The sequence below is a fragment of the Capronia epimyces genome (assembly GCF_000585565.1).
Source record: "Capronia epimyces CBS 606.96 chromosome Unknown aczIQ-supercont1.10, whole genome shotgun sequence".
NCBI classification, from domain to species: domain Eukaryota; kingdom Fungi; phylum Ascomycota; class Eurotiomycetes; order Chaetothyriales; family Herpotrichiellaceae; genus Capronia; species Capronia epimyces.
Genome location: NW_006912913.1, coordinates 750,610 through 773,442, shown reverse-complemented (window position 1 = coordinate 773,442; position 22,833 = coordinate 750,610). Strand labels below are relative to the sequence as shown.

At 55.4% G+C, this 22,833-nt stretch overlaps 6 protein-coding genes across 6 annotated transcripts; 2 read left to right on the top strand and 4 right to left on the bottom strand.

Moving 5' to 3' along the window:
• Nucleotides 1–54: 54 nt before the first annotated feature.
• A1O3_09829 (uncharacterized protein) lies at nt 55–1,653 on the bottom strand (the record flags this gene model as incomplete). Its single annotated transcript, XM_007739922.1, has 2 exons — nt 55–553; nt 665–1,653. The coding sequence occupies 2 exons, from the start codon at nt 1,651–1,653 to the stop codon at nt 55–57; spliced, it is 1,488 nt and encodes a 495-aa protein (XP_007738112.1).
• A 967-nt stretch (nt 1,654–2,620) lies between these two features.
• Nucleotides 2,621–4,774, top strand: A1O3_09828 (isocitrate lyase; the record flags this gene model as incomplete). The annotated part of the gene is made up of 5 exons (XM_007739921.1): nt 2,621–2,730; nt 2,799–2,979; nt 3,077–3,398; nt 3,555–3,664; nt 3,779–4,774. The coding sequence occupies 5 exons, from the start codon at nt 2,621–2,623 to the stop codon at nt 4,772–4,774; spliced, it is 1,719 nt and encodes a 572-aa protein (XP_007738111.1).
• Nucleotides 4,775–5,629: 855 nt separating this feature from the next.
• On the bottom strand, nt 5,630–7,737 carry A1O3_09827 (uncharacterized protein; the record flags this gene model as incomplete). Its single annotated transcript, XM_007739920.1, has 7 exons — nt 5,630–5,677; nt 5,740–6,018; nt 6,161–6,597; nt 6,684–6,868; nt 6,937–7,008; nt 7,073–7,296; nt 7,375–7,737. The coding sequence occupies 7 exons, from the start codon at nt 7,735–7,737 to the stop codon at nt 5,630–5,632; spliced, it is 1,608 nt and encodes a 535-aa protein (XP_007738110.1).
• A 1,887-nt stretch (nt 7,738–9,624) lies between these two features.
• On the top strand, nt 9,625–11,930 carry A1O3_09826 (uncharacterized protein; the record flags this gene model as incomplete). Its single annotated transcript, XM_007739919.1, has 3 exons — nt 9,625–9,909; nt 10,133–10,468; nt 10,626–11,930. The coding sequence occupies 3 exons, from the start codon at nt 9,625–9,627 to the stop codon at nt 11,928–11,930; spliced, it is 1,926 nt and encodes a 641-aa protein (XP_007738109.1).
• A 1,247-nt stretch (nt 11,931–13,177) lies between these two features.
• A1O3_09825 (uncharacterized protein) lies at nt 13,178–19,225 on the bottom strand (the record flags this gene model as incomplete). The annotated part of the gene is made up of 1 exon (XM_007739918.1): nt 13,178–19,225. One exon carries the CDS (start codon nt 19,223–19,225, stop codon nt 13,178–13,180), a length of 6,048 nt encoding a protein of 2,015 aa, XP_007738108.1.
• A 1,598-nt stretch (nt 19,226–20,823) lies between these two features.
• A1O3_09824 (uncharacterized protein) lies at nt 20,824–22,698 on the bottom strand (the record flags this gene model as incomplete). Its single annotated transcript, XM_007739917.1, has 3 exons — nt 20,824–22,328; nt 22,391–22,427; nt 22,567–22,698. The coding sequence occupies 3 exons, from the start codon at nt 22,696–22,698 to the stop codon at nt 20,824–20,826; spliced, it is 1,674 nt and encodes a 557-aa protein (XP_007738107.1).
• Nucleotides 22,699–22,833: the final 135 nt, after the last annotated feature.

Here is a 22,833-nt window from a genome sequence, read left to right as displayed (position 1 = left end):
GACAATGTTTTGTGTAGAATGTCCTGTCCATCCATGCCCATCTACCCTATGCTGCTAATGGTATCCGTTGGTGGTTAGAAATTTCTCCTTCAACACCTGTGCTATCCTCTGGACTCCTTCCACGAGCCGGTCCTCCTCCTCCCATGCCCAACATAATCTCGCACCCCTCTTCAACAGATCACTGGACGACTTGCTTCCTCTCACAGCCATCATGCCAGCGGCCAAAAAGCGGATATTTTGTTCCTTCAGCGCGACAGCAGCAACCTCATCGGCCAGGATGCCTTGCGGGAACAAGATGTACAGGAAGAAGCCGCCAATGACCTCTTCGTCGTGGCCAGCGTCCATCTTGACATGGTACGGTCGACCGATGTGGATTTCCACCCCCAACGGACCCAGATGTTCCTCGATCGCGCGTCGAATGGTGGCAGACCGAGTCTGGTACAGGGGGATGAGGACGTTTTGAACATGCGCTTCGAGCGCACCGGTGCGAAGCACATGTTCAATGAGGGTGGAGGAGAATTGGCCCGGAGCCCCACCTGATAACGTGGCTCCGCTGTCTATCAGTTAGCATGGTCTGGTCATTGGGAAAGTGGGGGGGGGGGGGAGGGAGCGAGATGGTGATGGTGATGGTGATGGTGATGGTGAGGGTGAGGGTGATACTGACACTTGGTTTAGCCTCCAGATGAATTTGGGGGTGGCTTCTGCCCATCCACATCTCAGCCCCGGTCCCATGACCTTGGAGAAGGACCCGTTGCTGACGGCGTTGCCCCATTCCTGGTCACCTCCAGGGAGGGACTGGTCGACGTCGACGAGTCGGGGTGGGGGCGGAGGAGCCTGAGCGTTTCGCTGGTGCAAAGGAGAGGTCCCATTGCAGGGAGAGGTCTCTGGCCCTTTCCCTTGCTCTTTGGATGACATTGTCCACGACAAGAAATCGTAACAATCGTCGGTAATGAGGAGCGCATCCACCTCTCTTGCCAGTCGGACCAGAGCTTCCCTACGCTCCAATGTGTATGTCTTTGCGCTGGGATTGCTGAAGGTAGGAACCATATAAATCACATGCCGGTAGAGCTTAGGATATCTATCCGGACGCTTGTACATAGGCTCCGAGGCTGCTTCCTCACGATCGACCGCTTCGATTCGCCGACGCAGGAGCTCGACGTCCAGACCGTCTTCATCTTCCGGAACACCGACCAGACGACCTTGAAAGCCGGCATCGTCAAAGACGGTGCATGCCAGGAAATAGGTCGGTTCCACCATCCAGACGCGGCGAGTGTAGACCGGGTCTGTAAAGGCGGCCATGATACAGGCCAGATTTCCCGACGCGCCGGCTGTGATGCAGATGCGGTCAGGAGAGATGGGGACAGGAGCAGGAGCACCATTCTGGGAGGCTGATCCGGCCGGTGGTGGTGGTGATGGTGGTGATCGGAGGCAGTAGAGGCGAGACAGCCATTCGGCACATTCTCTTCGCAGCGCAGGGTCGCCTATGTTAGGTCCGTAGAGCAAGGCCTCTGTGGCGCGTGCCGGCCCGGAGAGTGTTGCCTCAGCGGCAGCGAGGAGCGCCTGGCTGGGAAGTAGGCGCGGTGTTGGCCATCCTTTCTGAAGGTCAATGTGTGGTTGAGGCAGTGAAGGCGAGGTCGCAGTCTGTGGTGCCATCCTGATCCTGATCCTGATCTGGTGGCTTATGCTTAGGCCCTGCGAGGAGGTTCAACGGAAACGCCTTGTGGTCACACACGGACAACATGATCAAGACTCTTTCAGGACGGCGGTTGCGGTTTTGGTTTTGGTAATAAGGACAGGACCTATACACAGTGGCGATTCTGTGTGTGTGTACCCGTACACGTACCCATCCAGACCCTTACCCGTCCCCATACCCGTACCTGTACCTGTCCCTGTACCTGGACAAAGACCGATCGGCTTTCCTTTACGCGACAGTCCACTGTGCTGAGGCGAGGAAGGGAAGTCAGGGTCCAAGCCTTAGTCCTAGGCCGAGGGCTAGTCTGAATGTGTCAAGTGTCAAATGTCAGATCAACGTGTTGTGGCCATCGCATCGAGCCTTGCGCTATTAATTAGCCTCCATTCTTATCAATGGCGACGGACTCTGAGATTCCGACGGACGGACACTTCTGCCCGACCGTCCCCCTCCCTGTTGTATGATCCCATCCGCTTCTTCCACAGTTCATAGTTCATCTTTCAGACCACCCACTGTCCAGCCCAGATGTAGGTGTATCCATCATTGCAGCTTATCGTCTGCGCCTGGTTGGCCGGACGCGTCGGTCAATACCATGTGCGCGTCGCTCGGAATCGCGCCTCCGCAGTGCGAGCGAGGATGAGGATGAGGACGAGGACATGGACGAGGACGCTGACATGTGGAGCGGAGCGGTGATGTGAGTGTCTATGGAGTACGGAGGACATTGTAAGGAACAGATTAATTCGGGAGTCTTGAAGATGCCCCTTCCAGAGTCCAGTCCGTCTTGGATCACTTCTCGACTTCTTACTTCTTGACTTCTTGACTTCCTCTCCTTGTTCGAAAGCCGATACGATCCCTCTTCTCTTTGGTGCTTGTGTCTCTCCTCTCCGCGAATACTTGCTCTCGACGCTGATCCCTGATCCCTGATCCATCATGCCCAAAACAAACCTGACTCTCGACGCCGAACAGGCGGCTTTCGACCAGGAAGTCGCCGACATCAAGGCATGGTGGGAGTCGACCCCCAAGCAACGCCAGCTGAAGCGGTAAGATTCAACACCTAGGTCTTGTATGACTATCTCAGACGTCTGTCTAACGCGGTTTGAACATGCAGTCCATACCCGGCCGAGCGGATTGCCGCCCTTCGCAGCTCCATCAAGCAGAAATATCCGTCGAGCGACATGGCGCTGAAGCTGTGGGCGCAGATGAGCGAGCACGAGAAGAATGGAACTGCCGAGCTGACGTTCGGTACCACTGATCCCATCCAAGCGGGCGTCATGGCGAGGCACCAGCAGGTATGCAGCAAATCCGCATTCACATCACAGTCTTAAGAGCAAAGCATACCTACCGGTGAAGGACTTGACTGCTGACATTGGGCAACCACACCAAAAGACCATCTACGTCTCGGGCGCCTTGTGCGGATACTCGCGAGTCAGCCAGCCGGGCATGGACCACGCGGATTACCCGTGGGACACGGTTCCTGGAGTGGTCAACCAGATCTTCCGCTCTCAGCAATGGCAGGATCAGCGCCAGCGACAGTTTCGCTTCCTGTATCCCAAGGCCGAGCGGAAAGGGCTGGAACACTGGGATTTCCTGACCCCGATTGTGGCCGATGGGGACATGGGCTTCGGCGGTCTCACCCATACCATGAAGATGACGCGGGCGTTTGTCGAGGCCGGTGTGGCCATGTTCCATCTGGACGATTTGGCCATTGGTATGTTTTCATCTTTGATCTTTGACGTTCGACAGTCTGTCTACCGTTGAGGTTGAGCCCGCTGGTTGCGGAGGCACTTGTTTCAACCACCATCACCCCCATGACCACTACCACTACCAGTACCACTGCTAACGCGCTCCTTGTGCAACTTCAAAGGTACCAAGAAATTCACCATTGGCGAGGGACGAACCGTCATTCCCACCAGCGAGTATCTGTCACGCCTGACGGCGGCACGCATGCAGATCGACATCATGGGCGCTGAGACGGTAAGATTGCGCCTGCGATTGCGATTCCGGTTTTCCTTCCTTTCCGACCCCAACCTACCATACAGACCGTGTACAAGGCAGAACAGCTAACCAGTGTTCGATGTTGGTAACCAGATCCTCATGTGCCGGTGCGACACCGACCACGCCGGCTACATCACGTCGGTGATCGACCCGCGCGACCACGCATATGTGCTGGGAGCGACCAAGCCGGTCGAGCCACTGACCACGGTTCTGGCTCGAGCTCTCGCCAGCGGGGCCGACTACCTCGCGGCGCAAAAGGAGTGGATTGCCTCAGCAGAGCTGAAGACGTTTGACGGCGCCGTTGCGGCGGTTGGGACGTCATCGCCGGACGGCGTGGCCGCATACCAAGCGGCGATCAAGCAGGCCGGATCGTCCACCCTCTCGCTCAGCGACCGACGCGCGCTGGCGGCCAAGCACCTCCCGGAAGAGGTGTACGCTCAGCTCTTTTTCGACTGGGACCTGTCGCGCACGCCTGAGGGGGCGTACCGGTTCGCGCCCAATGTCGACGCCGTCATCTCGCGCGCCCTGCTGGCGGCGCGCCTGGGCGAAGTCACCTGGGCACGCATGGACTATCCCGACCCGTCGGACATCGACGTCTTCCACAAGGCGGTGCGCGCCGTGCACCCGGACCGCAAGTTCGGCTTCGGCTACACCGGCGGCTTCGACTGGCTCAAGGCCGGCTGGACCGCCGAAGAGGTCAAGGAGTTCCCGTGGGCCGCGTGCAAGAAGTACGGCATTGTCTGGCACGTCCAGCCCATCTGGGCGCTGCAGGGCTTCCGCCGCGCCGTCCAGGACTTCTCGTACCTGTGGCAGAAGGGCGGCATTGCCTCGTACATGAACGAAGTCCAGGCCAAGGAGCTCAACACCACCTATCCTGGCCTGATTGCCCGCCCCGTGCCGGACGAGCAGGACGAGGTTGATGCCGACGACGGAGCCGAAGCCGATGGTTACGCCCGCTTCCGCTTCTCCGGTGCTTATCTGGCAGATGCCCTGCTGGAGACCGCCACCATGGGCGTCGAGGGCGATCAGAAGGGCTTGCTGATGGGCCAGGGGGTGGTCAGGGGGGGGGGGTTGATTAGATTGGGTTAGATGGGGTGAATAGATTCGTTTAGATTCGGAAGATGAATAGATTCGGATAGAGGGAGCTGTCATAAGGTTAAATGTTCCATGTTCCATGTTCGCTACCAAAGGGGTAAGGGGAGCCCAGACTATATATATACCTAGGTGTGCCTATCGTGCCTATATATACCAGTCTTCTAGTTAAAGAACAAGGCTGGGAATGCCCAAGTTAGTGCCTAAGTTTGACGGGAGCGAGGGAGAGAGAGAGAAAACACCCTGAACACAGACAGCAATCGAATTATTTGTTTCCATTACAGTCATAGGAGAAAAAGCTTTTCCTCTTCCTTTTTCTTCTCTTCAAGATTTCTTTTAAGAATTTCTTTCTTTGTTCGAATAGACATAGACGAAAACTGCCCTACCGACCCATGTTGAGTATGCCTAATCAGTATATTTTATTTCCTTATACTTTGGGAGGGGTCGAACCAACTCCAACTTGCTCCCTTTTTAAGCATACAGGTATGGACGAAATACAAGTGCGCTGGAAGGCATGTAAAATCAATCAATCACCCGATCATTCCATATAGTAGTACTGTAAAGTGAATCAATCAAGCACCATATAATTCAATATAGTACTATTGTAAAGTAAAATCGCCAGCCACCAACAAATTTATAAAAGAACCTTCACACTCACACATTTGGAATGAATGAGCCATGAGGATGAGTGACTTTGAAACTAATTTAGATTGCCTTTCAAGGAAAGAAAGGCAAGGCAACCAAGCCACACCCACATATACATATATGCCACCTCACACCTCACACCACACACATACCACATACCACACCAGACCATGTCCTGGGACGGTATGGTGCTGATGCGTGAGGTGATTACCAAACATATCGGAAGTGCTGTTGAGCAGAGTCAGAAGGAAAGGCCTGGATGGAAATGGAAATACTCGGGAGCATTTCGGACGGCACGGGACATGTCATGGACGTACCAGGTTTTGTTTATCAGTCAGATCCTTGAAATCCGTGTCGGGATGGACGACGGCGCCGGCGGCGGCGTCGCGAGCGTCACGGCGCTTGTTCTCCCAGTAACATAGAAACATGTAGACGGCGATGGTGATGAGGGACAGCCCGTAGGAGCCCAGAATGGCGCCGGTGCCGAGTGGGTACAGGGGCGCTTGGTCGGCGATGAAGAACTGAGGCGAGATGATGTTGCTCACGCAGTACGAGATGAACATCATCGCGTTGACGGTGACTTTTTTGGTGTGGCCCTGAAATGACAACAAACACCGCCCATCAGTTAGGTTCATGTAAATGTAAAAAGGAGCGGGACCGATGCCGGCGGCAGTAATAGTAGACAGTGAATGGTAGAGGAGCTGACACAGGGACAGGCACAGGACATGGTCGACTTACCGCTGTGTTGGCGCCCACCAGGCTCAGGCAGACAATGTATGGACCCAGATAGAAGAAGGACATGTACATGGCCGCGAGTCGGCTGTGGTAGGAGGTCAATGGGAGGGTGTATAGGAAGACGGCAGCGATCATGCCGACGATGATGCCGAACATGACGGCGACGCCGCGGAGGTGGTATTGGGGCAGGTACTTGGCGGCCAGGAAGACACCCCCGTTGCAGATGTAGCTGGAGAAGGTCTGGACGACCCCGTTGGGAATGGTCAGGAGCGCAGCCCGGCGGGAGCTGTAGCCCAGGCCTTTGACGATCAGAGGCGAGAAGTTGGTGAGCCCGCCGTTGGGAATGCTGATCCAGATGTTGAAGAGGAACATGAGCCACACGCGGATGTCGAGGAGGGCTTCGATGAACTGTTCCTTCTTGAAAGTCTTGTTTTCGATACCTGCAGTCACGCACAATGACAAACACAGAGTCAGTATGCCTTTCTTTCTTTTGTTGTAGCAGCGGCATCAAAGCGCGATCGCTTACCCGTCTGATTGACTCGGACGCGGTCAATTGCAATGGCCTTTTCCCTCTCTTTGAGAAATTTGGCTGAGACCGGGTTGTCGGGGAGGAAGATGCCCACCACGATCCCGTAGGCGAATGTCATGGATCCGCAGATCCAGAAGAAGCTCTGCCAGATGTGAAAGTGGGTGGTTTTGATGGCTCCGATGCTGCCACACCATCAGTCAGCCGGTCATCGGTATCAAAGGTACTCCTCTAACTCCCAACTCTCACTTACGCGTAGCCAATGGGACCGGTGAAACAGGTGGAAAGACCAGTATACATGAGTCCGTAGCGCAGGGCTTGCTCCCTAGACCAAATCTGTTAACACGCCGTTCGTGTCATCTGTTTCTGACCGGACCAAGCCCACTCACGGTCGTGTGTACCACATGGACAAGATCAACATGTTGCCGGGCACGATGGGGGCTTCCAACAAGCCGAGCAGGAATCGACAGGCCATCAGCTGAGAGAAGGTCTTGACGAAGCCGGATCCGATCAGCAAGATGCCCCACAGCATCATGGCGACCGACATGGTTTTGGCAATGGGCAGCTTCTGGAGCAGCGAGCCAGATGGAAAACACCAGACCAGGTAGCCGAACTAGATGGCGAGCGATGGAACGTGTAAGCAAAGACGTCCTTTTTCTTGTTTCTTTTTCTTGGGGAAGAAGGGACTCACGTAGAAGATACTGCCAATCCACGAATACTGGTTGCCGACGAGGTTCAAGTCCGTCTTCAGGCCGTAGAGCGCGGCGGTGGCGTGGCTGACCTTGTCCATGGCGGGCAGGAGGACATTGAACCAGAGAATGGGGATCAGGCGAAGGTCCAGCTTCCATCGCAGGCGCCATACTTCGCGAGCGGTGTAGCCGTCGCCGCCCTCGAACACGTCGGCCAGCTCGGCGGCGATGTCTTCTTTGGTCAGATCATGCTGGTGATGTTTCCCGCCCGTTGGCCCTGGCAGGTCAATGACCTGGCCGACCTCGGTGGACGATTTGGCATCGGCGGGCTGGACGGTTGACATGGTGGGCTCAACCTTCTCCATGGTAGTGTGCGAGTGGCGAGGCTTTGCTGGTATGGTTGATGGTTGATGTCGCGACTGAGACTGCGACTGAGACTGAGACTGAGACTGACACCATGGTTGAGCAAGGCCTTCTCCTTATATGCGACGCGAACCCGACTCCGACTCCTGATATCTATGGCACATGCGCATGCGCATGCCCATGTCTATGGCAGCGTTGATAGTCAGTAGTAGGCTCGTGGCGTGTCTTGAGTATTCTTGGTGTCGGACGTCCAGAGTCCGAATCTGGGGGGTGGTGGCAGGGATTAGGAATTATGGGGACGGCCAGTGAGGCAGGGCGACAGAGTAGATAAGGCTTCATGGTACGGAGGACGGAGTAAGGAGTATGTAGTAGTCTGTCTGTATCAGTGTATGATTATCAGTGTACGGTAGTCGGTAGTGGTCAGTGGTCAGTGGTTGTAGTCACTGAGATAAGATTAGCTGCGTTGAGCTTATTAGGAGCTCCTGCCGTGCTGGTGTGCTCCTTCCTATACAGTGTATGCACTATACAGTCTGTTGCCTGCAGTACTAAATTTCATCTTCTCTGCGCCCGTCCTCCTCAACGGTTCACTCAATACCCAACATCCATATGTTATCCGTCCTTTCCATCCGGAGTTCAGCATCATCCTTCTCAGGCCTAAACTCGTATCTCTATCTCAAACTCCGCCCCATCCCCCAACTGTGGTGGACTCGAGACAGCTCCAATAGCCCAATGGCTGGCCGTTGCATTATCATCGGCTCAGAAGGCCTCCACTCCTCTCCCGTCCATATGCTTGGGATCGCACTTTTAAACCTCCGACTCTGGAACTCGACTTGTTTGTTCAGTTGCCATGCTACTCTCCGTACTATACCGAGTCATACTGGACACAGGATACGGGATACAGGACGTCCTGGGCGGCTTCAAGAGTTGATACCTAGTAGCTGAGGCATGTCCCAGGCCCACGCCCAGGCCCACGCCCAGGCCCACGCCCACGACAACGAGGTTGGCCGCACCGTCTCGTTCCATGCTCCTCTGCCAGCTGCTGACCCACTCCTACAGGCTCATCCCAGGTCCATGAATGTCAATGCAGATAGCAATAGCAGTTCCATCCAGCTCCATCCAGCCAAGCGTCAGAGAGTCCTGGCGTGTAAGCGGTGTCGTCAACGCAAGCAGAAGGTATCCAAGAGTTTATTTTTACGAGACACGACACGGCACTTGACTGGCAATGCTGATGCTGATGGTCTCCCTTCCTAGTGTGATGGAGATGGCGAGAGCCCATGTTCCAACTGTACCCGGGCCAACAAAGGTACTGTATACCCGAGTAACCCGCCCTGCATCGTCGTCGAGGTCGAAGACGCTGATTGATGCTCCCCCGGTGTAGAATGCTCACCTACCGAGCCAACGTTGACGCGGGCACGATACAAGGTAGAGTCAGTACTCAGGCACCTGCTCCCCATTCCCCCCTTCCCCTCCCCATTCCCATCCTCACTGGAGCCACCGCTGACCGACATGTACGCCACAGCTATGTACAGTCGTTAGAGCAACGACTGGCCCAGCTCGAACGTCAAAGACCAGACACCAACCCCAACCATGCGCCCGTCGAGCATGACCGGCGGCCTCACCAAGAACAAGAACCGAGTCACGACGGAAGCCAGACCCAAACCCAGATCATCGACACCATCTACGACAACAGCGTGTCGCCGGCTCAAACCCACCAATCCCACAGCACCCATGCATCTGCATCTGCATCTGCCTCTGGAGCATCTGGCTCGCCGTCTTCGTACCCATTTTCATTTCCATTTCCATCTCAGACAGGCCCGGGCCCGATAGATCATCCGTATCCGTCCCAGCGGCTCACGAGGACGAGGCGTGACAGCAATATCCTTGGTATCATGGCCAGTCTTCCGGTTGCTGCACAGCATCCCCATCACAGTCAGGAGCCGCGCTCGGGTGCTCTCGAGCATTACCTGACTCAGCTGGCCATCTGGCCGGATGCCATTCCGGCCCAAGTCGAGCACCATCTCATCAACGTCTACTTTGACAACGCCAACCGACGCTGGCCCTTCCTGTTGCGAGCCACGTTCGAGTCGTGGCATGCCTGTTGGAAGAAGAGATCATCTGACCGAGACCGACCGGAGCGAGAGCGAGATCTATGGCAGGGCTTCTTTGTGAACATGGTACTGTAGCTTGGACCCTACCCCAACCCCAGATCCGGTCGCACCCCCTGGAAATGTGTCAAGTGCTAATATGTCAGCAAAGCTCTTCGCCTGCAGTCTGCTGCTTGATCCCAAGAACCCGCTGAGCATGTCCTACACGTCGCAAGCAAGTTACACCCTTTCCGTTCCCATTCAGCATTGATCGGGAAGTGCACAGTCAGCTGACTGGTGACTCGTGTCGTAGAGTTTCTACGAGCAAGCCGTCAACAACTATTTACCCGCGGTGTTGCGACAACCCAACCGGTTGCTCCATGTTCAAGCGTATCTGATGATGTCCATCCATGCGCTCTTTTCGCCCTCGACCGAGCAGATCTCGCTCATGATCTCGTCGGCCGTGCGGTATTGCATCGTGGCTCGATTCCATCTGGTCGAAGCCGAACCCGAGCCGGTCGATGCCGCCAGCCGCCTGGAGATCCAAATGCGCCGACGAGCATTCTGGGCCGCCTACAGTTTGGATAGACTGGCTTGTGGTGTTTTGCGTCTGCCCTTCTCCATCGCCGACGACAACATCACCGTTCCTGTACGTGGGTTGCTGCACTTGACGTTGGGGAAAAGCACTTCCACTTGATCTCAACTTCTCCATCCTTCCGCTTCCCCTTCCCCATCCAGTCCAACCGTTTTCCTTTGGAGGCAGAAAAGAAAAGGAAAGGCAAGGCTGACCAGTGACCGGAGGGCAGCTCTTTGAAAACATAGACGACTCGGCCCTGCTCGACGGCTCCTTCGTGTCCCAGGGATCCAGTGCCAAAACGTCCGTGTCGTCGGCGTTGCATCGAGAACGCTGTTTCCAGATCCAGTCGGAAATCCTCAACGTCACCATGAGGGCCGACTTTGCCATGAACTTCGACTCCCTGTCCGACTGGCGCTCGTACATCCTGGCCAAGCTGGACCACTGGAGATCGCAGCTGTCGCACTTTTCCGACTCCGACACCAAGACGCCGATGCACGAACGCTGGATCCTGATCGTCTACAACCATTGCCTGTTATACCTGCACATCCCGACCAAATCCAACGTGCGAGGCCCCGCCGGCGACTGGTCCGTCCAGGCGAGCACTCAGTCCATCTTGATCTTTCGCAAGTATCAGGGCTACGGGACCATTCCTCATCCCATGCTCGGGTTGATCAGCCAGTTCTCCATCGGGACCATCATCCTCTACTGTCTGTGGGCAACGCCGCCCAAATTCCGCACCGAGTCGTACAACTCGAAAAACGTGATCGAGGCCATCCGCGCCTGTTCCAACAACCTGGCCATCATCACCGAGCGATGGGAGAACACCAAAGATCTGTCCGACATTTTCGAGCTTCTGGCCACCGAGATCCCGCTGGCCGAAAGTGTGTCGCCGACGCCGACGAACCCTCCCCTTCCGAATATGAACATGAACATCCATAGTAACATGCACAACCACAACAACATCCATACATTGGACAATATCCATAATAACAATATCCACACTACGACACGGACGCGAACCACCTACGGCGAAAGCGAACGCGCCATCAAACGCATCAGCGACGAGGCCGCCCGCGAGCTTCGCGCCAAACTGCCTCGCGTCAAGTCTCTGGTACTGAATCGCGAAATCATCCGCATGATCGAGGAGATGATGACCGAGGACTTTCCACGCGACCACGATTACGACGCTCCAGGCCCAACCGCAACACAAGCCAACACCGGCACCCTCGACCCCTCGTCCTCCTCATACCCGAGTAGCGGCATGGGTGTAGGGATAGGAGGAGGAGGGGGAGGGGCGGGAGGAGAAGGAGATAAACTCGACCACGACCATCTTTCCGCGACCGCGACCGCCACTCTGCCCATGTCCACCCACCCTTTCTTCGTCCACCCACATACCCTGCCCTTGCCCTCTCCCTTGCACCACTTCCCCAGCCCCTATCTGTCCGCCGACGGTTCGGCCGGCCAGCTGGGCGCCATGTCGCCAGGCCAGACGCTGGAGTTTCCAGGAAGTCTTTCGGGTTATGATATGTTTTGAAGACAAAGCGTGGCCTATAGATATGTACTCATTCTCTCAACCTCACGTCTCGTCTTGGGAATCAAGAGGGTGGGAGGAGTTGGTTGTGGTCGTGGTCATTGGAATCAAATCAATATAAATATTAAATACCTCATGTGACATTAACAATTACACTCGGGAGGAGCAAAGGAAGGAAGGAAGATGGCGAAATAAATCTTGAACTGAACTGAACTGAACTGAACTGAACTGAACTGAATTGAATTGGACTGACCTGACTGGACTGACCTGACTGGACTGACCTGACTGGACTGACCTGACTGGACTGGCCTGACTGGACTGAACTGAATTGAACTCGACTCGACGATAGAGTTAGTCGTCCTTAAAGATGCATGCACAGCTTCTCTAGACGAGCTATCTGTTTCTAGCATCAGACATAGATCTAGATCTAAACTTAGGGACCTTAGTTCGCTTGGCCGTTGGCCTTGACCTTCCATCACTCACTCAGAGGTCTTACTCGGAGGTCTCAGAGGCTACACTCCAGAGCAACGTAGTCTCAGTCTCACCAAGAAAAGAGGCAGAAGAAGAAGACAAAGACCGAGGCAGTAGAAGACAAAGAACAGAAGAAGATCGTTAGGCTAACAAAACATGACAAGAACTAGAATAGAGTAGACTAGCCATAGCCATAGCCATAGCCATAGCCATAGCCATAGCCATAGCTACCTAGCTAATCACGCCTATGTAGTAATGTACGGAGTAGAGCCTCGGCTATGAATCAATCAAAGAGCCCACATAGAGCAAAGAGCCCATATATACCAAAAAAGAACATGAAAAGAAAAAGAAAAGAACAAGAAAAAAAAAGGACAGGGACAGCTAAGCTCAATAACAACAGACAGCCGAAGAGAGACAATAGACATAGACAATAGACAATGGTCGTCCTAAGCAGGAGGGAACAGGAACAGGAGGGGGGGTATTATGTGACAAGACAGACAAATAAATGCAAGCCCATGCAAGGCCTAAGCCCTCAGTAACATAAACACAACCACAACCACTGCGCCTGCCAAAGTGCCAACAATAAACATGGAAATCAAGCAACAACAACAATTATGTTGGCACGCCATGTAGAAATGTATCCTTCTCCTTCCTTCCTCTCTCTTCTCTTGGCTCGCTCGCTCTTCGCATTTAAGAAAGCGAACGAGCCACTCCATGATCTATGATTATTGCCCTTTGCTTGATTGAACCAATGACTGGCAGTCATCATGATCTTATGGTTATTGGGTGATCGGCTCCGGCTCCGGTACTGACTCTGGCTCTGGCTCTGGCTCTCGCTCTGGCTCCGGCTCCGCATCTTCGAGATGCCCCGATCCCGTCATCGTGCTATCCAGCAGAGACGCGTCGTCGTCCACGTCTTCTGTGAGATCAAGGTTCAGGTTCGAGTTCGGGTTCGGTCGACCGGATTTTTCAAGCCCCGGTGTCGGTGTACGCGGTGATGTAGGCCCAGGCCCAGGCCCAGGCTGAAACTGAGCTTCAGGACTGAGGCGCCTCTTCTCTTGTGCCTCATTACTCTCCCGTCTCTTGTCTTGTTGTCTGCTCGACAGAGACCTGGGTTGTGAGTTCCACGCTCTTAACGGTCGCGGCGATTCCCCACTTCCCTTTCGTGCTTGTGCCGCCGCCGCCACCGCCGCCAGAGGTCTCATGCTCGGCGGGGGGATCGATAACTCGTTCGAGTTCAACGGACCAGTCCCGCCGCCTCCAGCAGCACTAACGGCCCGGTGGCTCGTGCTTGGGGGGGTGATAATGCCTGAAAGAAAACTGGCCGGACTTCCGAGCGTCGACTTTGACGGGGTCTGAGTTTGGCTGCCAATGGTGGATGCCAGGTCTGACAACGCCCCCATCGAAGTGTCTCTGGCTCTTCGCCAGTTACCCCACGCGGCAGCTGCAGCCATTGGAAGCGCCCGTGGTGATTGAGCATAGCTTGACAACGCGGAGAGGGATGGGAACGAACTTGTCGACCCGGACGCCGTACGTTCCTTGAGTTGTTGCTCCATTTGCAGATTCGCCTTGAGTCTGATCGCCGCATCTTTGACGCTGTCCCGGTCAAAGTCCGGCTGCGACGCAAGGTTGATGATGTCTTCGAGGTCGTCGATCCGCACGTTGAGTAGCTCGCGGAGCCAAGTGATCTCCGTGTCACGTTCCTTGAGCTTACCGGGCGCGTCGGTGTCGACCGCGGCAAGCTCGGATTCCAATTTCTCAATCTTTTGCTCCCGGTTCTGCAGTTGATCTTGGAGAACCATAATCGACTCTCGCAGAGCCTGCGGCGAGATTTTCTCCGGAACATCGGACCCCCTGACCAAAGAGATCGAGGCGCTGGAGGCACGTTGAGGTGGCGATGCAACGACAGAGGGTGCGGGAGTGGGAACGTTGACCCCCTTGGCTGCTGCCGCTTCCACGGCCGCCCGGGCCGCCGACTTGGTAATTTCTAGTCGTTCCTCGAGATCGGCGACCTTGCTTTCCAGATGCTTCACTTTATCGTTGCTCAAACTCAACGTCTCATTGAAATGGTGTTCAAGCCGGGTTCTGTTGTCGAACGAATTATGCAGCTCCCTCGTGTGACGGTCGCGGAGGTCGTTGAGTTTCTTCTCGTGGGTCTGATGCTGGTCTTCTAGCGCACGCTCCCGCTTCTCGTTGGCTTCTCGGAGTGCCTCTTTGTGTGCGTCGATGGTTTCACTCATCAAGGCGTCATGCTTGGCCTTTTGATCTTCAATGTCCAATTCGGCATGGTCAAGCCGGCTTTGCAGCCGCAAGATCTGAGCCTCGGAATCGGTTCGGATGCTCTGCAGCTGCAATTTGGTACTGTCAAGCTCGGCCTGGAGTTTGGTGGTGGACGTCGCCAATTCTGCGTCTTTGCTGTTGACGACGTGTGCCAGTTCTCGGTCGAGATTAAACGCTTTGGTGTCGAGCGCTCTGTTCTCTTCTTGGAGAGATAGGGTCAATTGATTCAACCTCGAAACCTCCAGTTGGGATTGCTCTAGAGCGGTCTTGAAGTGTAGGTTGGCTCGGTGGTCCTTGTCCAAGGCAGCGAGATCGAGTTCCGCCTTTTCGCGGTGTCTCCGCTCGTAGTCGAGTTCGTTTTGAACGACAGCCAGCCGATTCAGCAGGCTGTGCTCCCTTTCGCGCCAATCTGCTTGCTCTGCATGCAGATCATGCACCACCTGGGTCATGTGGGCCTGCACGCGTTCCAGCTTCGTTCGCAGGTCTTGTCGAGAGTGTGACTGATCCTCCAGTTGTTGCCGCAGGTAACGCAGCGTCTCCCGGAGCTCTTTATTCTTCTCACGCTCCGAGCGGATGTCTTCCCGCCACTGATCACTTGAAACCCGATATTCCTCCAGGGTGGTCTCTAGAGCAGCGTTTTTGAGACTGAGAGCATCATTGTCCTGCTCCAGGGTTTTGTATGATTCCTTCTCTTCGACAAAAGCTCGCAATGAATGTTGCGCCTCTTCCGATGACTCGCGGTACTGCGCGGCTTCCTCTTCGGCAATACGAAGGTGCAATTTCAGCTCGTTGATTTCCTCTTCTGCCTGCCTTCGCAGCCGAGCTTCCTCGGCAGCGTGTTCTTGCGATATCTTGAGCATACTCTCCAGGCCATCGATCTGCGGCTTGTACTTCATTTCGGTGGTCTCGTGATCTTGCTGAACTCTCGAACCCCGTAACCGAGGATGGTGGGAGATGACGTCTTCCACAATCGTCTTCAGTTCCGCCCGGGTATCCTGAGATCCTGTTTGCTGAGCAACTTGTCTCAATTCTTGCAAAATGGTGTTGATCTCGGCCATGTCGATTGTATTTTGAGACAAGGCTGCTGCCTGGTATGTAGCCAGTGCTTCAGTAACGGCGGCACGGATCTTGTCTTGCTTGCGGCCCCCTCTTCTCGCCTCGGGAGATTTCGTTCGGTAGGACGCGGACCCTTCCCAAGCGTCGTGGTCGTCTTCATCGTCGGCATCGGAATTTTTGAGCCCGGGGGAAATGCTGCGGCGGCTGCTCTTGGGCCTGGTCTCTGAAGCCACGACGGCCACAGACTGCCGGATCTCTTGTAGGGTTCGCTCTAGGGGACCGAGGCGATTCTCGAGTAGGCCGCCGACCAAGTCCGCGACATGACCATCAAAAAACTCGGAACGAAGTTGCAGTTTGGCTTCTTCCGCAGCAGGCAAGGTGTCATCCCACTCGCTAACGTCATCCCTGCCGCTATTAAGGTTATGCACTCCAACTTGATGCCCCAATGACGCATGGTATGATTTCTCACTCTCAGGACCCTGGTCCGTTTGAGGCCTCAGGGGACTGGGACTCGGAGCGTCACTTCGAAAGTTTTGACCAAGACGTAGATCAATGAGTGGTGATAATTGAAGCGGAGTATCGTTCCGTTCGATGCCCAATTCGGGGTGCACTTCAAACTGTTTCATAACCGCGTCAATCTCTTCAAATGATGGGACAGGTTCGTCTTGCGGTCGTCGCCGTGGAGGCTCGGTGTCGAATTCATCCTCTTCCACGTGATGCGGGGAGTCACGAGCTTCGGACTGCTGCGGCGAACTCTCGTGCTCTCGACGAGACGGAGCAGTGTCCTCACCAGTACTTTCTTCAAACACTTCGACGACTTCTTCGACATCGGACTCCAAGGTAGTTCCTGGTTCCGCATAGTGATACAAATCCGCCGGAGGGGAGGAAAGAGTGGCTGTAATATCGGTGGAGGCTTGTTTCGGGCTAGATTTTACCGCATATTTCGAAGCTTCCAGTCCTTGGGGCTTTTGAGGAGTGGCGATCGAGGCGGCCGCATCTGGGCTCGAGAACTGGGATGTGAGCTCGAATGGTTTGGCAAGCGCCGACAGGGCTGGTTTGGGGCCCCGATCATGACCTGCAGCGGTTGTAGACGTCTCTGGGCCCGGCACCTTTTGTCCAAGATCCTCTGCCACCTCGCCTTGAAGGTCCTCTCCAGTCTCAGATTTGTCGCCGACCTCTCGAGGACGAGCTTCGTTGAACTTGGCAGCGTCTTGCTGATCTGTGAAAGTGAAATCTGAATCACTCGGGGCAAGTTCGTCTTCCTTTCGGCCCGAAGCTATCTCGCCGTTGCTTCCCAGCTGCCGTTCTGGTTCCTCTGCAGGGATATAGGCCCAGCCATCAGTAGTTTTTTCTGGACTTTCTAGCCTAGGTCCATTTGCGTCGACATCGTCGACAATCTCCGACAAGATCCTTGAGTGATGGAACGGTGCTGATTCGGCATAGACAGCATTGCCATCCCCATCGCTGCTGCGTCGGACACGCTTCTGCCTATCTGTAGGCGCCATAGGTCGGCCGTCATCTTCTTCCGGATCGGTATCTGTCGCGGCCCCTTGGTCATGCTTTGGCGTGGGGTTGAGGATTGGAACGGCTTTGCTTGCTCTTCTCGATACCTTGGATGCTGGATCGACGACAACGGTACCGAATATGCTGTCTGGGCTTTTAGTGCTCCCTCGAACAGGGTAGCTGACACTCCGTTGGGAATCCCCGTATAGCGGTCGGGAAGGATTGAACTCCGGAGCTTCCACGTTGAAAGTTGCAGAGCTGAATTTGAATGGTGCTTCTTTCTGGGTCTTCTGCGCCATGAATGAAGGAGTGAAAGCAGGTGCATCCGCATTGAGATGAGACATCGAAATCCTACTCTTGGGCGAAGGCTTAGGCACAGAGGGAGCAGGCGGCTGCACAGGTAGACCAAAGGGCGTGAAGGTGTCCCCTCCGAAGGAGAAGTTCGTGCTCGAGAAACCGGCTCGAGGATCGAAGTCCTTCGCCTCCACATTGAACTTGTTCGGTGAACGATCCCGCTCATGAGCAGTAGAGGGCTCGGCTTTGGCAGCGTCACTCAAGGCCTGCCAATTCACAAAAGGGTTTTTGTCATCCATGAGCAGTGGAGTCGCAGCTATGCTCGGATTGGTCTCGATCTCGGATCTTTCATCTGTGATTGTCTCAGGACGCCGGAGAATAGGAAGTTCCTCATGCAAAGACTCGTCTATGGTAGAATTCTTCCTTTCGAACCCATCAAAGTCCTCAGTGGCATCGGCATCCCCCTCCTTGGAATGCAATGCAGCTTCGGCTTCATCAATCTCCCTTTGAAGCGCCATACTGAGATTGTGACGATGACTCTTCGGCTTAGGATGTGCAATCTCGATCGGCGGTCTAGAGGATCCATTTCGATCTAGGCGGTCAACCCGCGGGCCAAGGCCGGGGCTTGGTGTGGTCTGGTTCAGATTCTGAGGGAGACGCACTTGTCCTTGCGATGGCATGAGATTATGCCGGACCGATTCGGGGATAAAGTTGGCGTGAACGCCGCGCACGTCCATGGCTCGTGATTGAGACATTGGAGATAAGACTTCCCCAAGATTTGGGAGATGTAGGGGATGGTTTGGCGAGAAACTGTTCTGACGCGACGACAGGGGCTGTATGTTCGGCCGAGCCCCGGGACCAAATGAGCTTGACTGGGAAAGCGAAGGCTCGAAGGGCGAGATGATTCTCCCCTGAGCAATCGGCAGGGCAACCGACTGCTTGTAACCATGCGGTGGCATCGGGAGAGCATTAAACTGGGACGACGTCACCGAAGGAGGCTGAGGGCTGATCCCGGTCGACGAAACCAGAGAAGGGGAAAAGGTATGGCCCACCGGCCTCGCAGGATTGCTTCCGGAAGATGAGGGCGCGATTGGAGGTGAGTGCGCCAGACCTGGATAACCGGAGGAGACCCGACTCAAGGTGTTTAAGAAAGGTGACTTCGTCGGTGGAGGAGCGTCCGAATTGCTTGGACTCACACCCAACGCTCGTAGTTTCTCCTCTTTCAGATAGTTTACCCACGAATCCCATTCTGCTTGGTCAGGGACGTGGACTTGATAACGACGTGACTTGCGCTCGGCCTGTATCTCCGTCGGATCTGGGTAGACAGGCCGGCTCTGGCCACTGCTCTCGACGGGTGCGCCTGAGGGAAGGCCGCCGGACTCGAAGCCATCCACACGATACCCGGCAGCAATCCATCCTTGGATCCGCTCCTTGATTTCTTGTGCCGTCAATAGAGGTGGGAGACCTGTGGCTTGCCGGTCCGTCAGAGGCAACGCTATAATGCACGTCTTGCCTTTCCAGACAACTTTCTTTTTCTGTCTCTGATAGGACTGCATGGAACCCGGTCGGGGTCGGACCGCTGAATTCGGGCTACCAGGCACTTTCTCTTCCTCTTCAAATGTAGACACACGACGAGGAAGGGCTGGAAGAGGCCGGTCCTCGGTCTCGACGCTGTTACGTTCCGGCCCGTCCATACTGCTTTCCTGAGACGAAGAAAGCTGTCGGCGTCCACTTTCAGACCTCACTAAGACAGTTCCGGAGTCATGGAACGTGTCGGGGGTTATGGTCGCAAGGCTTTCGCTGGCTTGATGCTTCCGTGAAGGCCGGCTCGCGGGGTCGATGGCAGAGATCCCCCAAGCGTCAAGGTATACGTCCCGAGTTGGTGTTGTAGTCGCACTGGTGTTGGAGCCGCTCTCCTCAGACTCGCTCAACCAGTTCGGTCTCTCCGAGAGTGCGGTTCGGAGCCGTTTTGTCGTACGCAGGCGCTTCCTGCGCGAAAGCTGGGTTTGTTCCTGGTCTGGAACGCCTTCGACGAGACGGATGGATGGAGTCTTCGCGGATTGACGCTTCGAGAGGTAAGGAGAGGTAGGTTCGATTTCGAAAGGAAGCCGGTCGGAACGCAATTGACGAGGAGATCTTCGAGGACTGGGAGTCGCGTATGGAGATCCCCAGGCAGCGGCGTAATACGCTCCACTCCCTGCCCGCTGGCGAAGATACTCGGGGGATGTGAGAGTGACTGATTGACCGTGGTCGCGGCGCAAGCTCGGCAGAGGAGGGAGAGTGAAGGGGGAGGCCCAAGGGCTTTCTGTAGGCGTCGACGATATACTCTGCGGTCTCTGGGTGATTGGGGAGGGCCGACTATAGCTCAGGGATGCTCCAAGGGCGTGCTGGGGGATCGTAGGGCCGATCTGAAAGCCGATGTCCTCGAGGTTCATGAACGACGCAGGCTGCTACACAGGGTCGAAGCGCAGGGGTGAGGCAGTCGATGGCTGGAACCTTCAGGTAGGCTTGACAGACAAGGGCCCGCAGACTAGCCTCGCCGCCATGAAAGGGAAAGGCTGAGATGATGGGAAGTGCGAAAGCCTGGGGGAAAGTTTGGGTGCTGGGTGTCCAAGGTGTCAAAAATAAGACTGACGATTGCCAGTGACCGAGTTTTGGGAAATCAGCCAGCAAGGACGCTGTTGAGGGCAAGGGTGACGCGACACGCCTACAACATTTACGGATAGGGCATTTTGGCAGCGGGCAAATGGGGGCTGTCGCGGGCGCCCTAGGCACGGCTGGCACCTAGCTGGGAGCTGATCATTGGGCCCAGAGCCCGGCGGGCGGGGAAGCTAAGGGGCCTTGGTAGGCCGGCAGATGCCACCGCCCAACGGGAGATGCGAAGCTGGCAGGGATCAGGGGCAGGCCCTGCCACGCCCACCGAGGCCAGTGTGTTTCCAACTTTTCATGGCGCCGGCACTGAGAAATTCTCCGATGCTCAACTCGGCTCGAGTAGCTGTACCATTGGTCTCGACTCTCTACGACAACGACAACTAGTATTTAATCCCACTATGTCCTCGCAATGAATTGCTCGCTCGGAAATGCCCATCCCTCGCCGCAATAGACGCCGCCGCCATGCCAATAATCCGGTCGTTCCCTATAATGGTCGTCGCCTCGTGATGAACCCCCCAAACTGAAGCCTGCACATAGGCCGGGTCGTGCCGCAGGGCTTTGTTGGGCCCCTTAGCCCCAGGCTTAAGAGGCCCTCTCCTCCACACGTGCTGATCACACACAGCTTGCAGGTGAGCGCGCTTCAGAACCCAAGAGACTCCCTATGCACCGAGAAGTTCTTGCACGTCATGTCCGACGCTCTTGTTGCTTCGAACAGTATTTTTCGATCGTCGTAGTCCACATTCTTTTTGATATTATGGAACCGGTTCGTTTCCGGCACCACCTCTCCACGAGAAAGTCCCTCCTCTTCCAAAAGCATGATCCTTCGAGCCAGGACAGCCATAATGGGCCCCTCCCAGACACCCTCCTTGCCAGCGCGTCGTAATTGGGCTATCGCTCGTCGTCGGATGCCCCAGTCTCGGCACTTACAGGCGACAAAGAACAGAGGGTGATTGATCCCTAGTTCCATCGTGAAGGGGACCAGGTCGACTTCCAGAGGGTTGGCTTCTGGCATACTCAGTGCCGCAGTCATCTGTTCGACCTTGGATACCATGTCCTCAAAGTCGTCTCGAAAGGCATCGAAAACGGTCTCGGGTCCAGAGTCTATGCAGGTCTTGAGCATGATGACCGCCGTCTTGATTTGAAGTCGTAGACCTAATAGACTTCTGATGTCGGCAGCGGACAGTTTTGTCCCTTGGGACCGGAAAAAGTCTTCCAATGCAGCCATCCATGCGTCAAAGATGCCAATGGCCTCCTGCCGTTGGACGTCCCACGCCATTGGGACCGAGTCTGCTGTCCAGTATCGGTACATACCCAAGTCGGACTTGACCAGCTGGTACACCGACACGAGAAGGTTATCCAGATGGTTTCGAACTTGGCTCAAGCTAAGACTAGTTGGCAGCACCTGCGGCACCTGGTCGACGTGGGTCAACAAGGGCTCTGCGCGCTCCTTGGAGAAGGTACATGCTTGAATATCGTATCGTGCAAATACCCGGAGGATTTCGTCCACCTCGTTTTGAGGGATCTCTCGAAAGGTGGCTTTGTGCTGTTGGGTGGGGGAATAGGGGGTCATCGCAGACTGATCACCCTGGGGGAGGTTCATTTGGCGGATCAATGCTCTCATTCCCATCTGATAGTGGACGACCGCGGCCATATTATTCCGGCGCAGGACCTCGAAGCAAGCAAATAATATACTTGCAATAATGGCGAGCTGAGCGTTGGTCGGCGAAGGTACGTCAAGTCGCCGGTTCAGCTCACGGAGTGTAGCTCCGTATAGCCTTACAGCGTACCGGTAGCTCTCGTCCTCGATCGCCTCGGGGGAATATTTGCCACAGCGGTCCTGGTAGTCTTCGTGTAGCATGCCCAGCGCGATGATGGCGCTGCGGACGATGGGTTCTTCGAGGCCCACTCTCAGGACAATCTTCGTCCAGAAACCGGACTCGGATCCACCGGTCAAAGCGGGGACGGTGCAGTATTGGAACCGGTGGAAGATACGGCGTTCTTGGGTGGTGCCATGAAAGGGTTTCGAGATGGAGTTTGGTGGAAGTGGCGACAGCGAAGTTGATGAAGGGCTGGCGGATTCCTCCTCAGACCTGGGTGGAAACTCGTACCCATCACACTTGCGTCCGGTGGAGGTACATCGCCTGCCTGAAACAACACATGAGCACTTGAGTCAGGAGGCAAAGCTGGTCAACCGCCGGACAACTTACAGCTCGGTCTAACCTCATCGCATTTGATGCGCCGTATCTGGGGAGGCGAATTTTAGTCAAAAGGAAGTGCGCCATTTCAGCTATGCTCCAGCAGCAGATAGATCTGGCTAGCATACGAGGCCAGATCCGACACATGATGTACGCGGGGGTAGGGTTGGTATGTGACAGAAACTTACCTTGCAGGTCTTGCAGCCCGTTCGTACTTTTGGTCTGCTGGCACGCGTCCGACGTGCCGCGCTATGGATGGACGGCGATTGTGCGGGTCGTGAGGGGAGACGACGAGCATAGGCCCAGCCTGGCGGCCACATGGCGGGCGAACCTGACAGCAGTGGCGAAGACAGCTGCGTCAAAAGTACGAAGGGGGCGTGTCAATCAATGGTGGGTTGAACTCTCGACCCAACTGCCCAATCTGTCCAAGCGCGTCATAAGAATCTTGCAGTTGC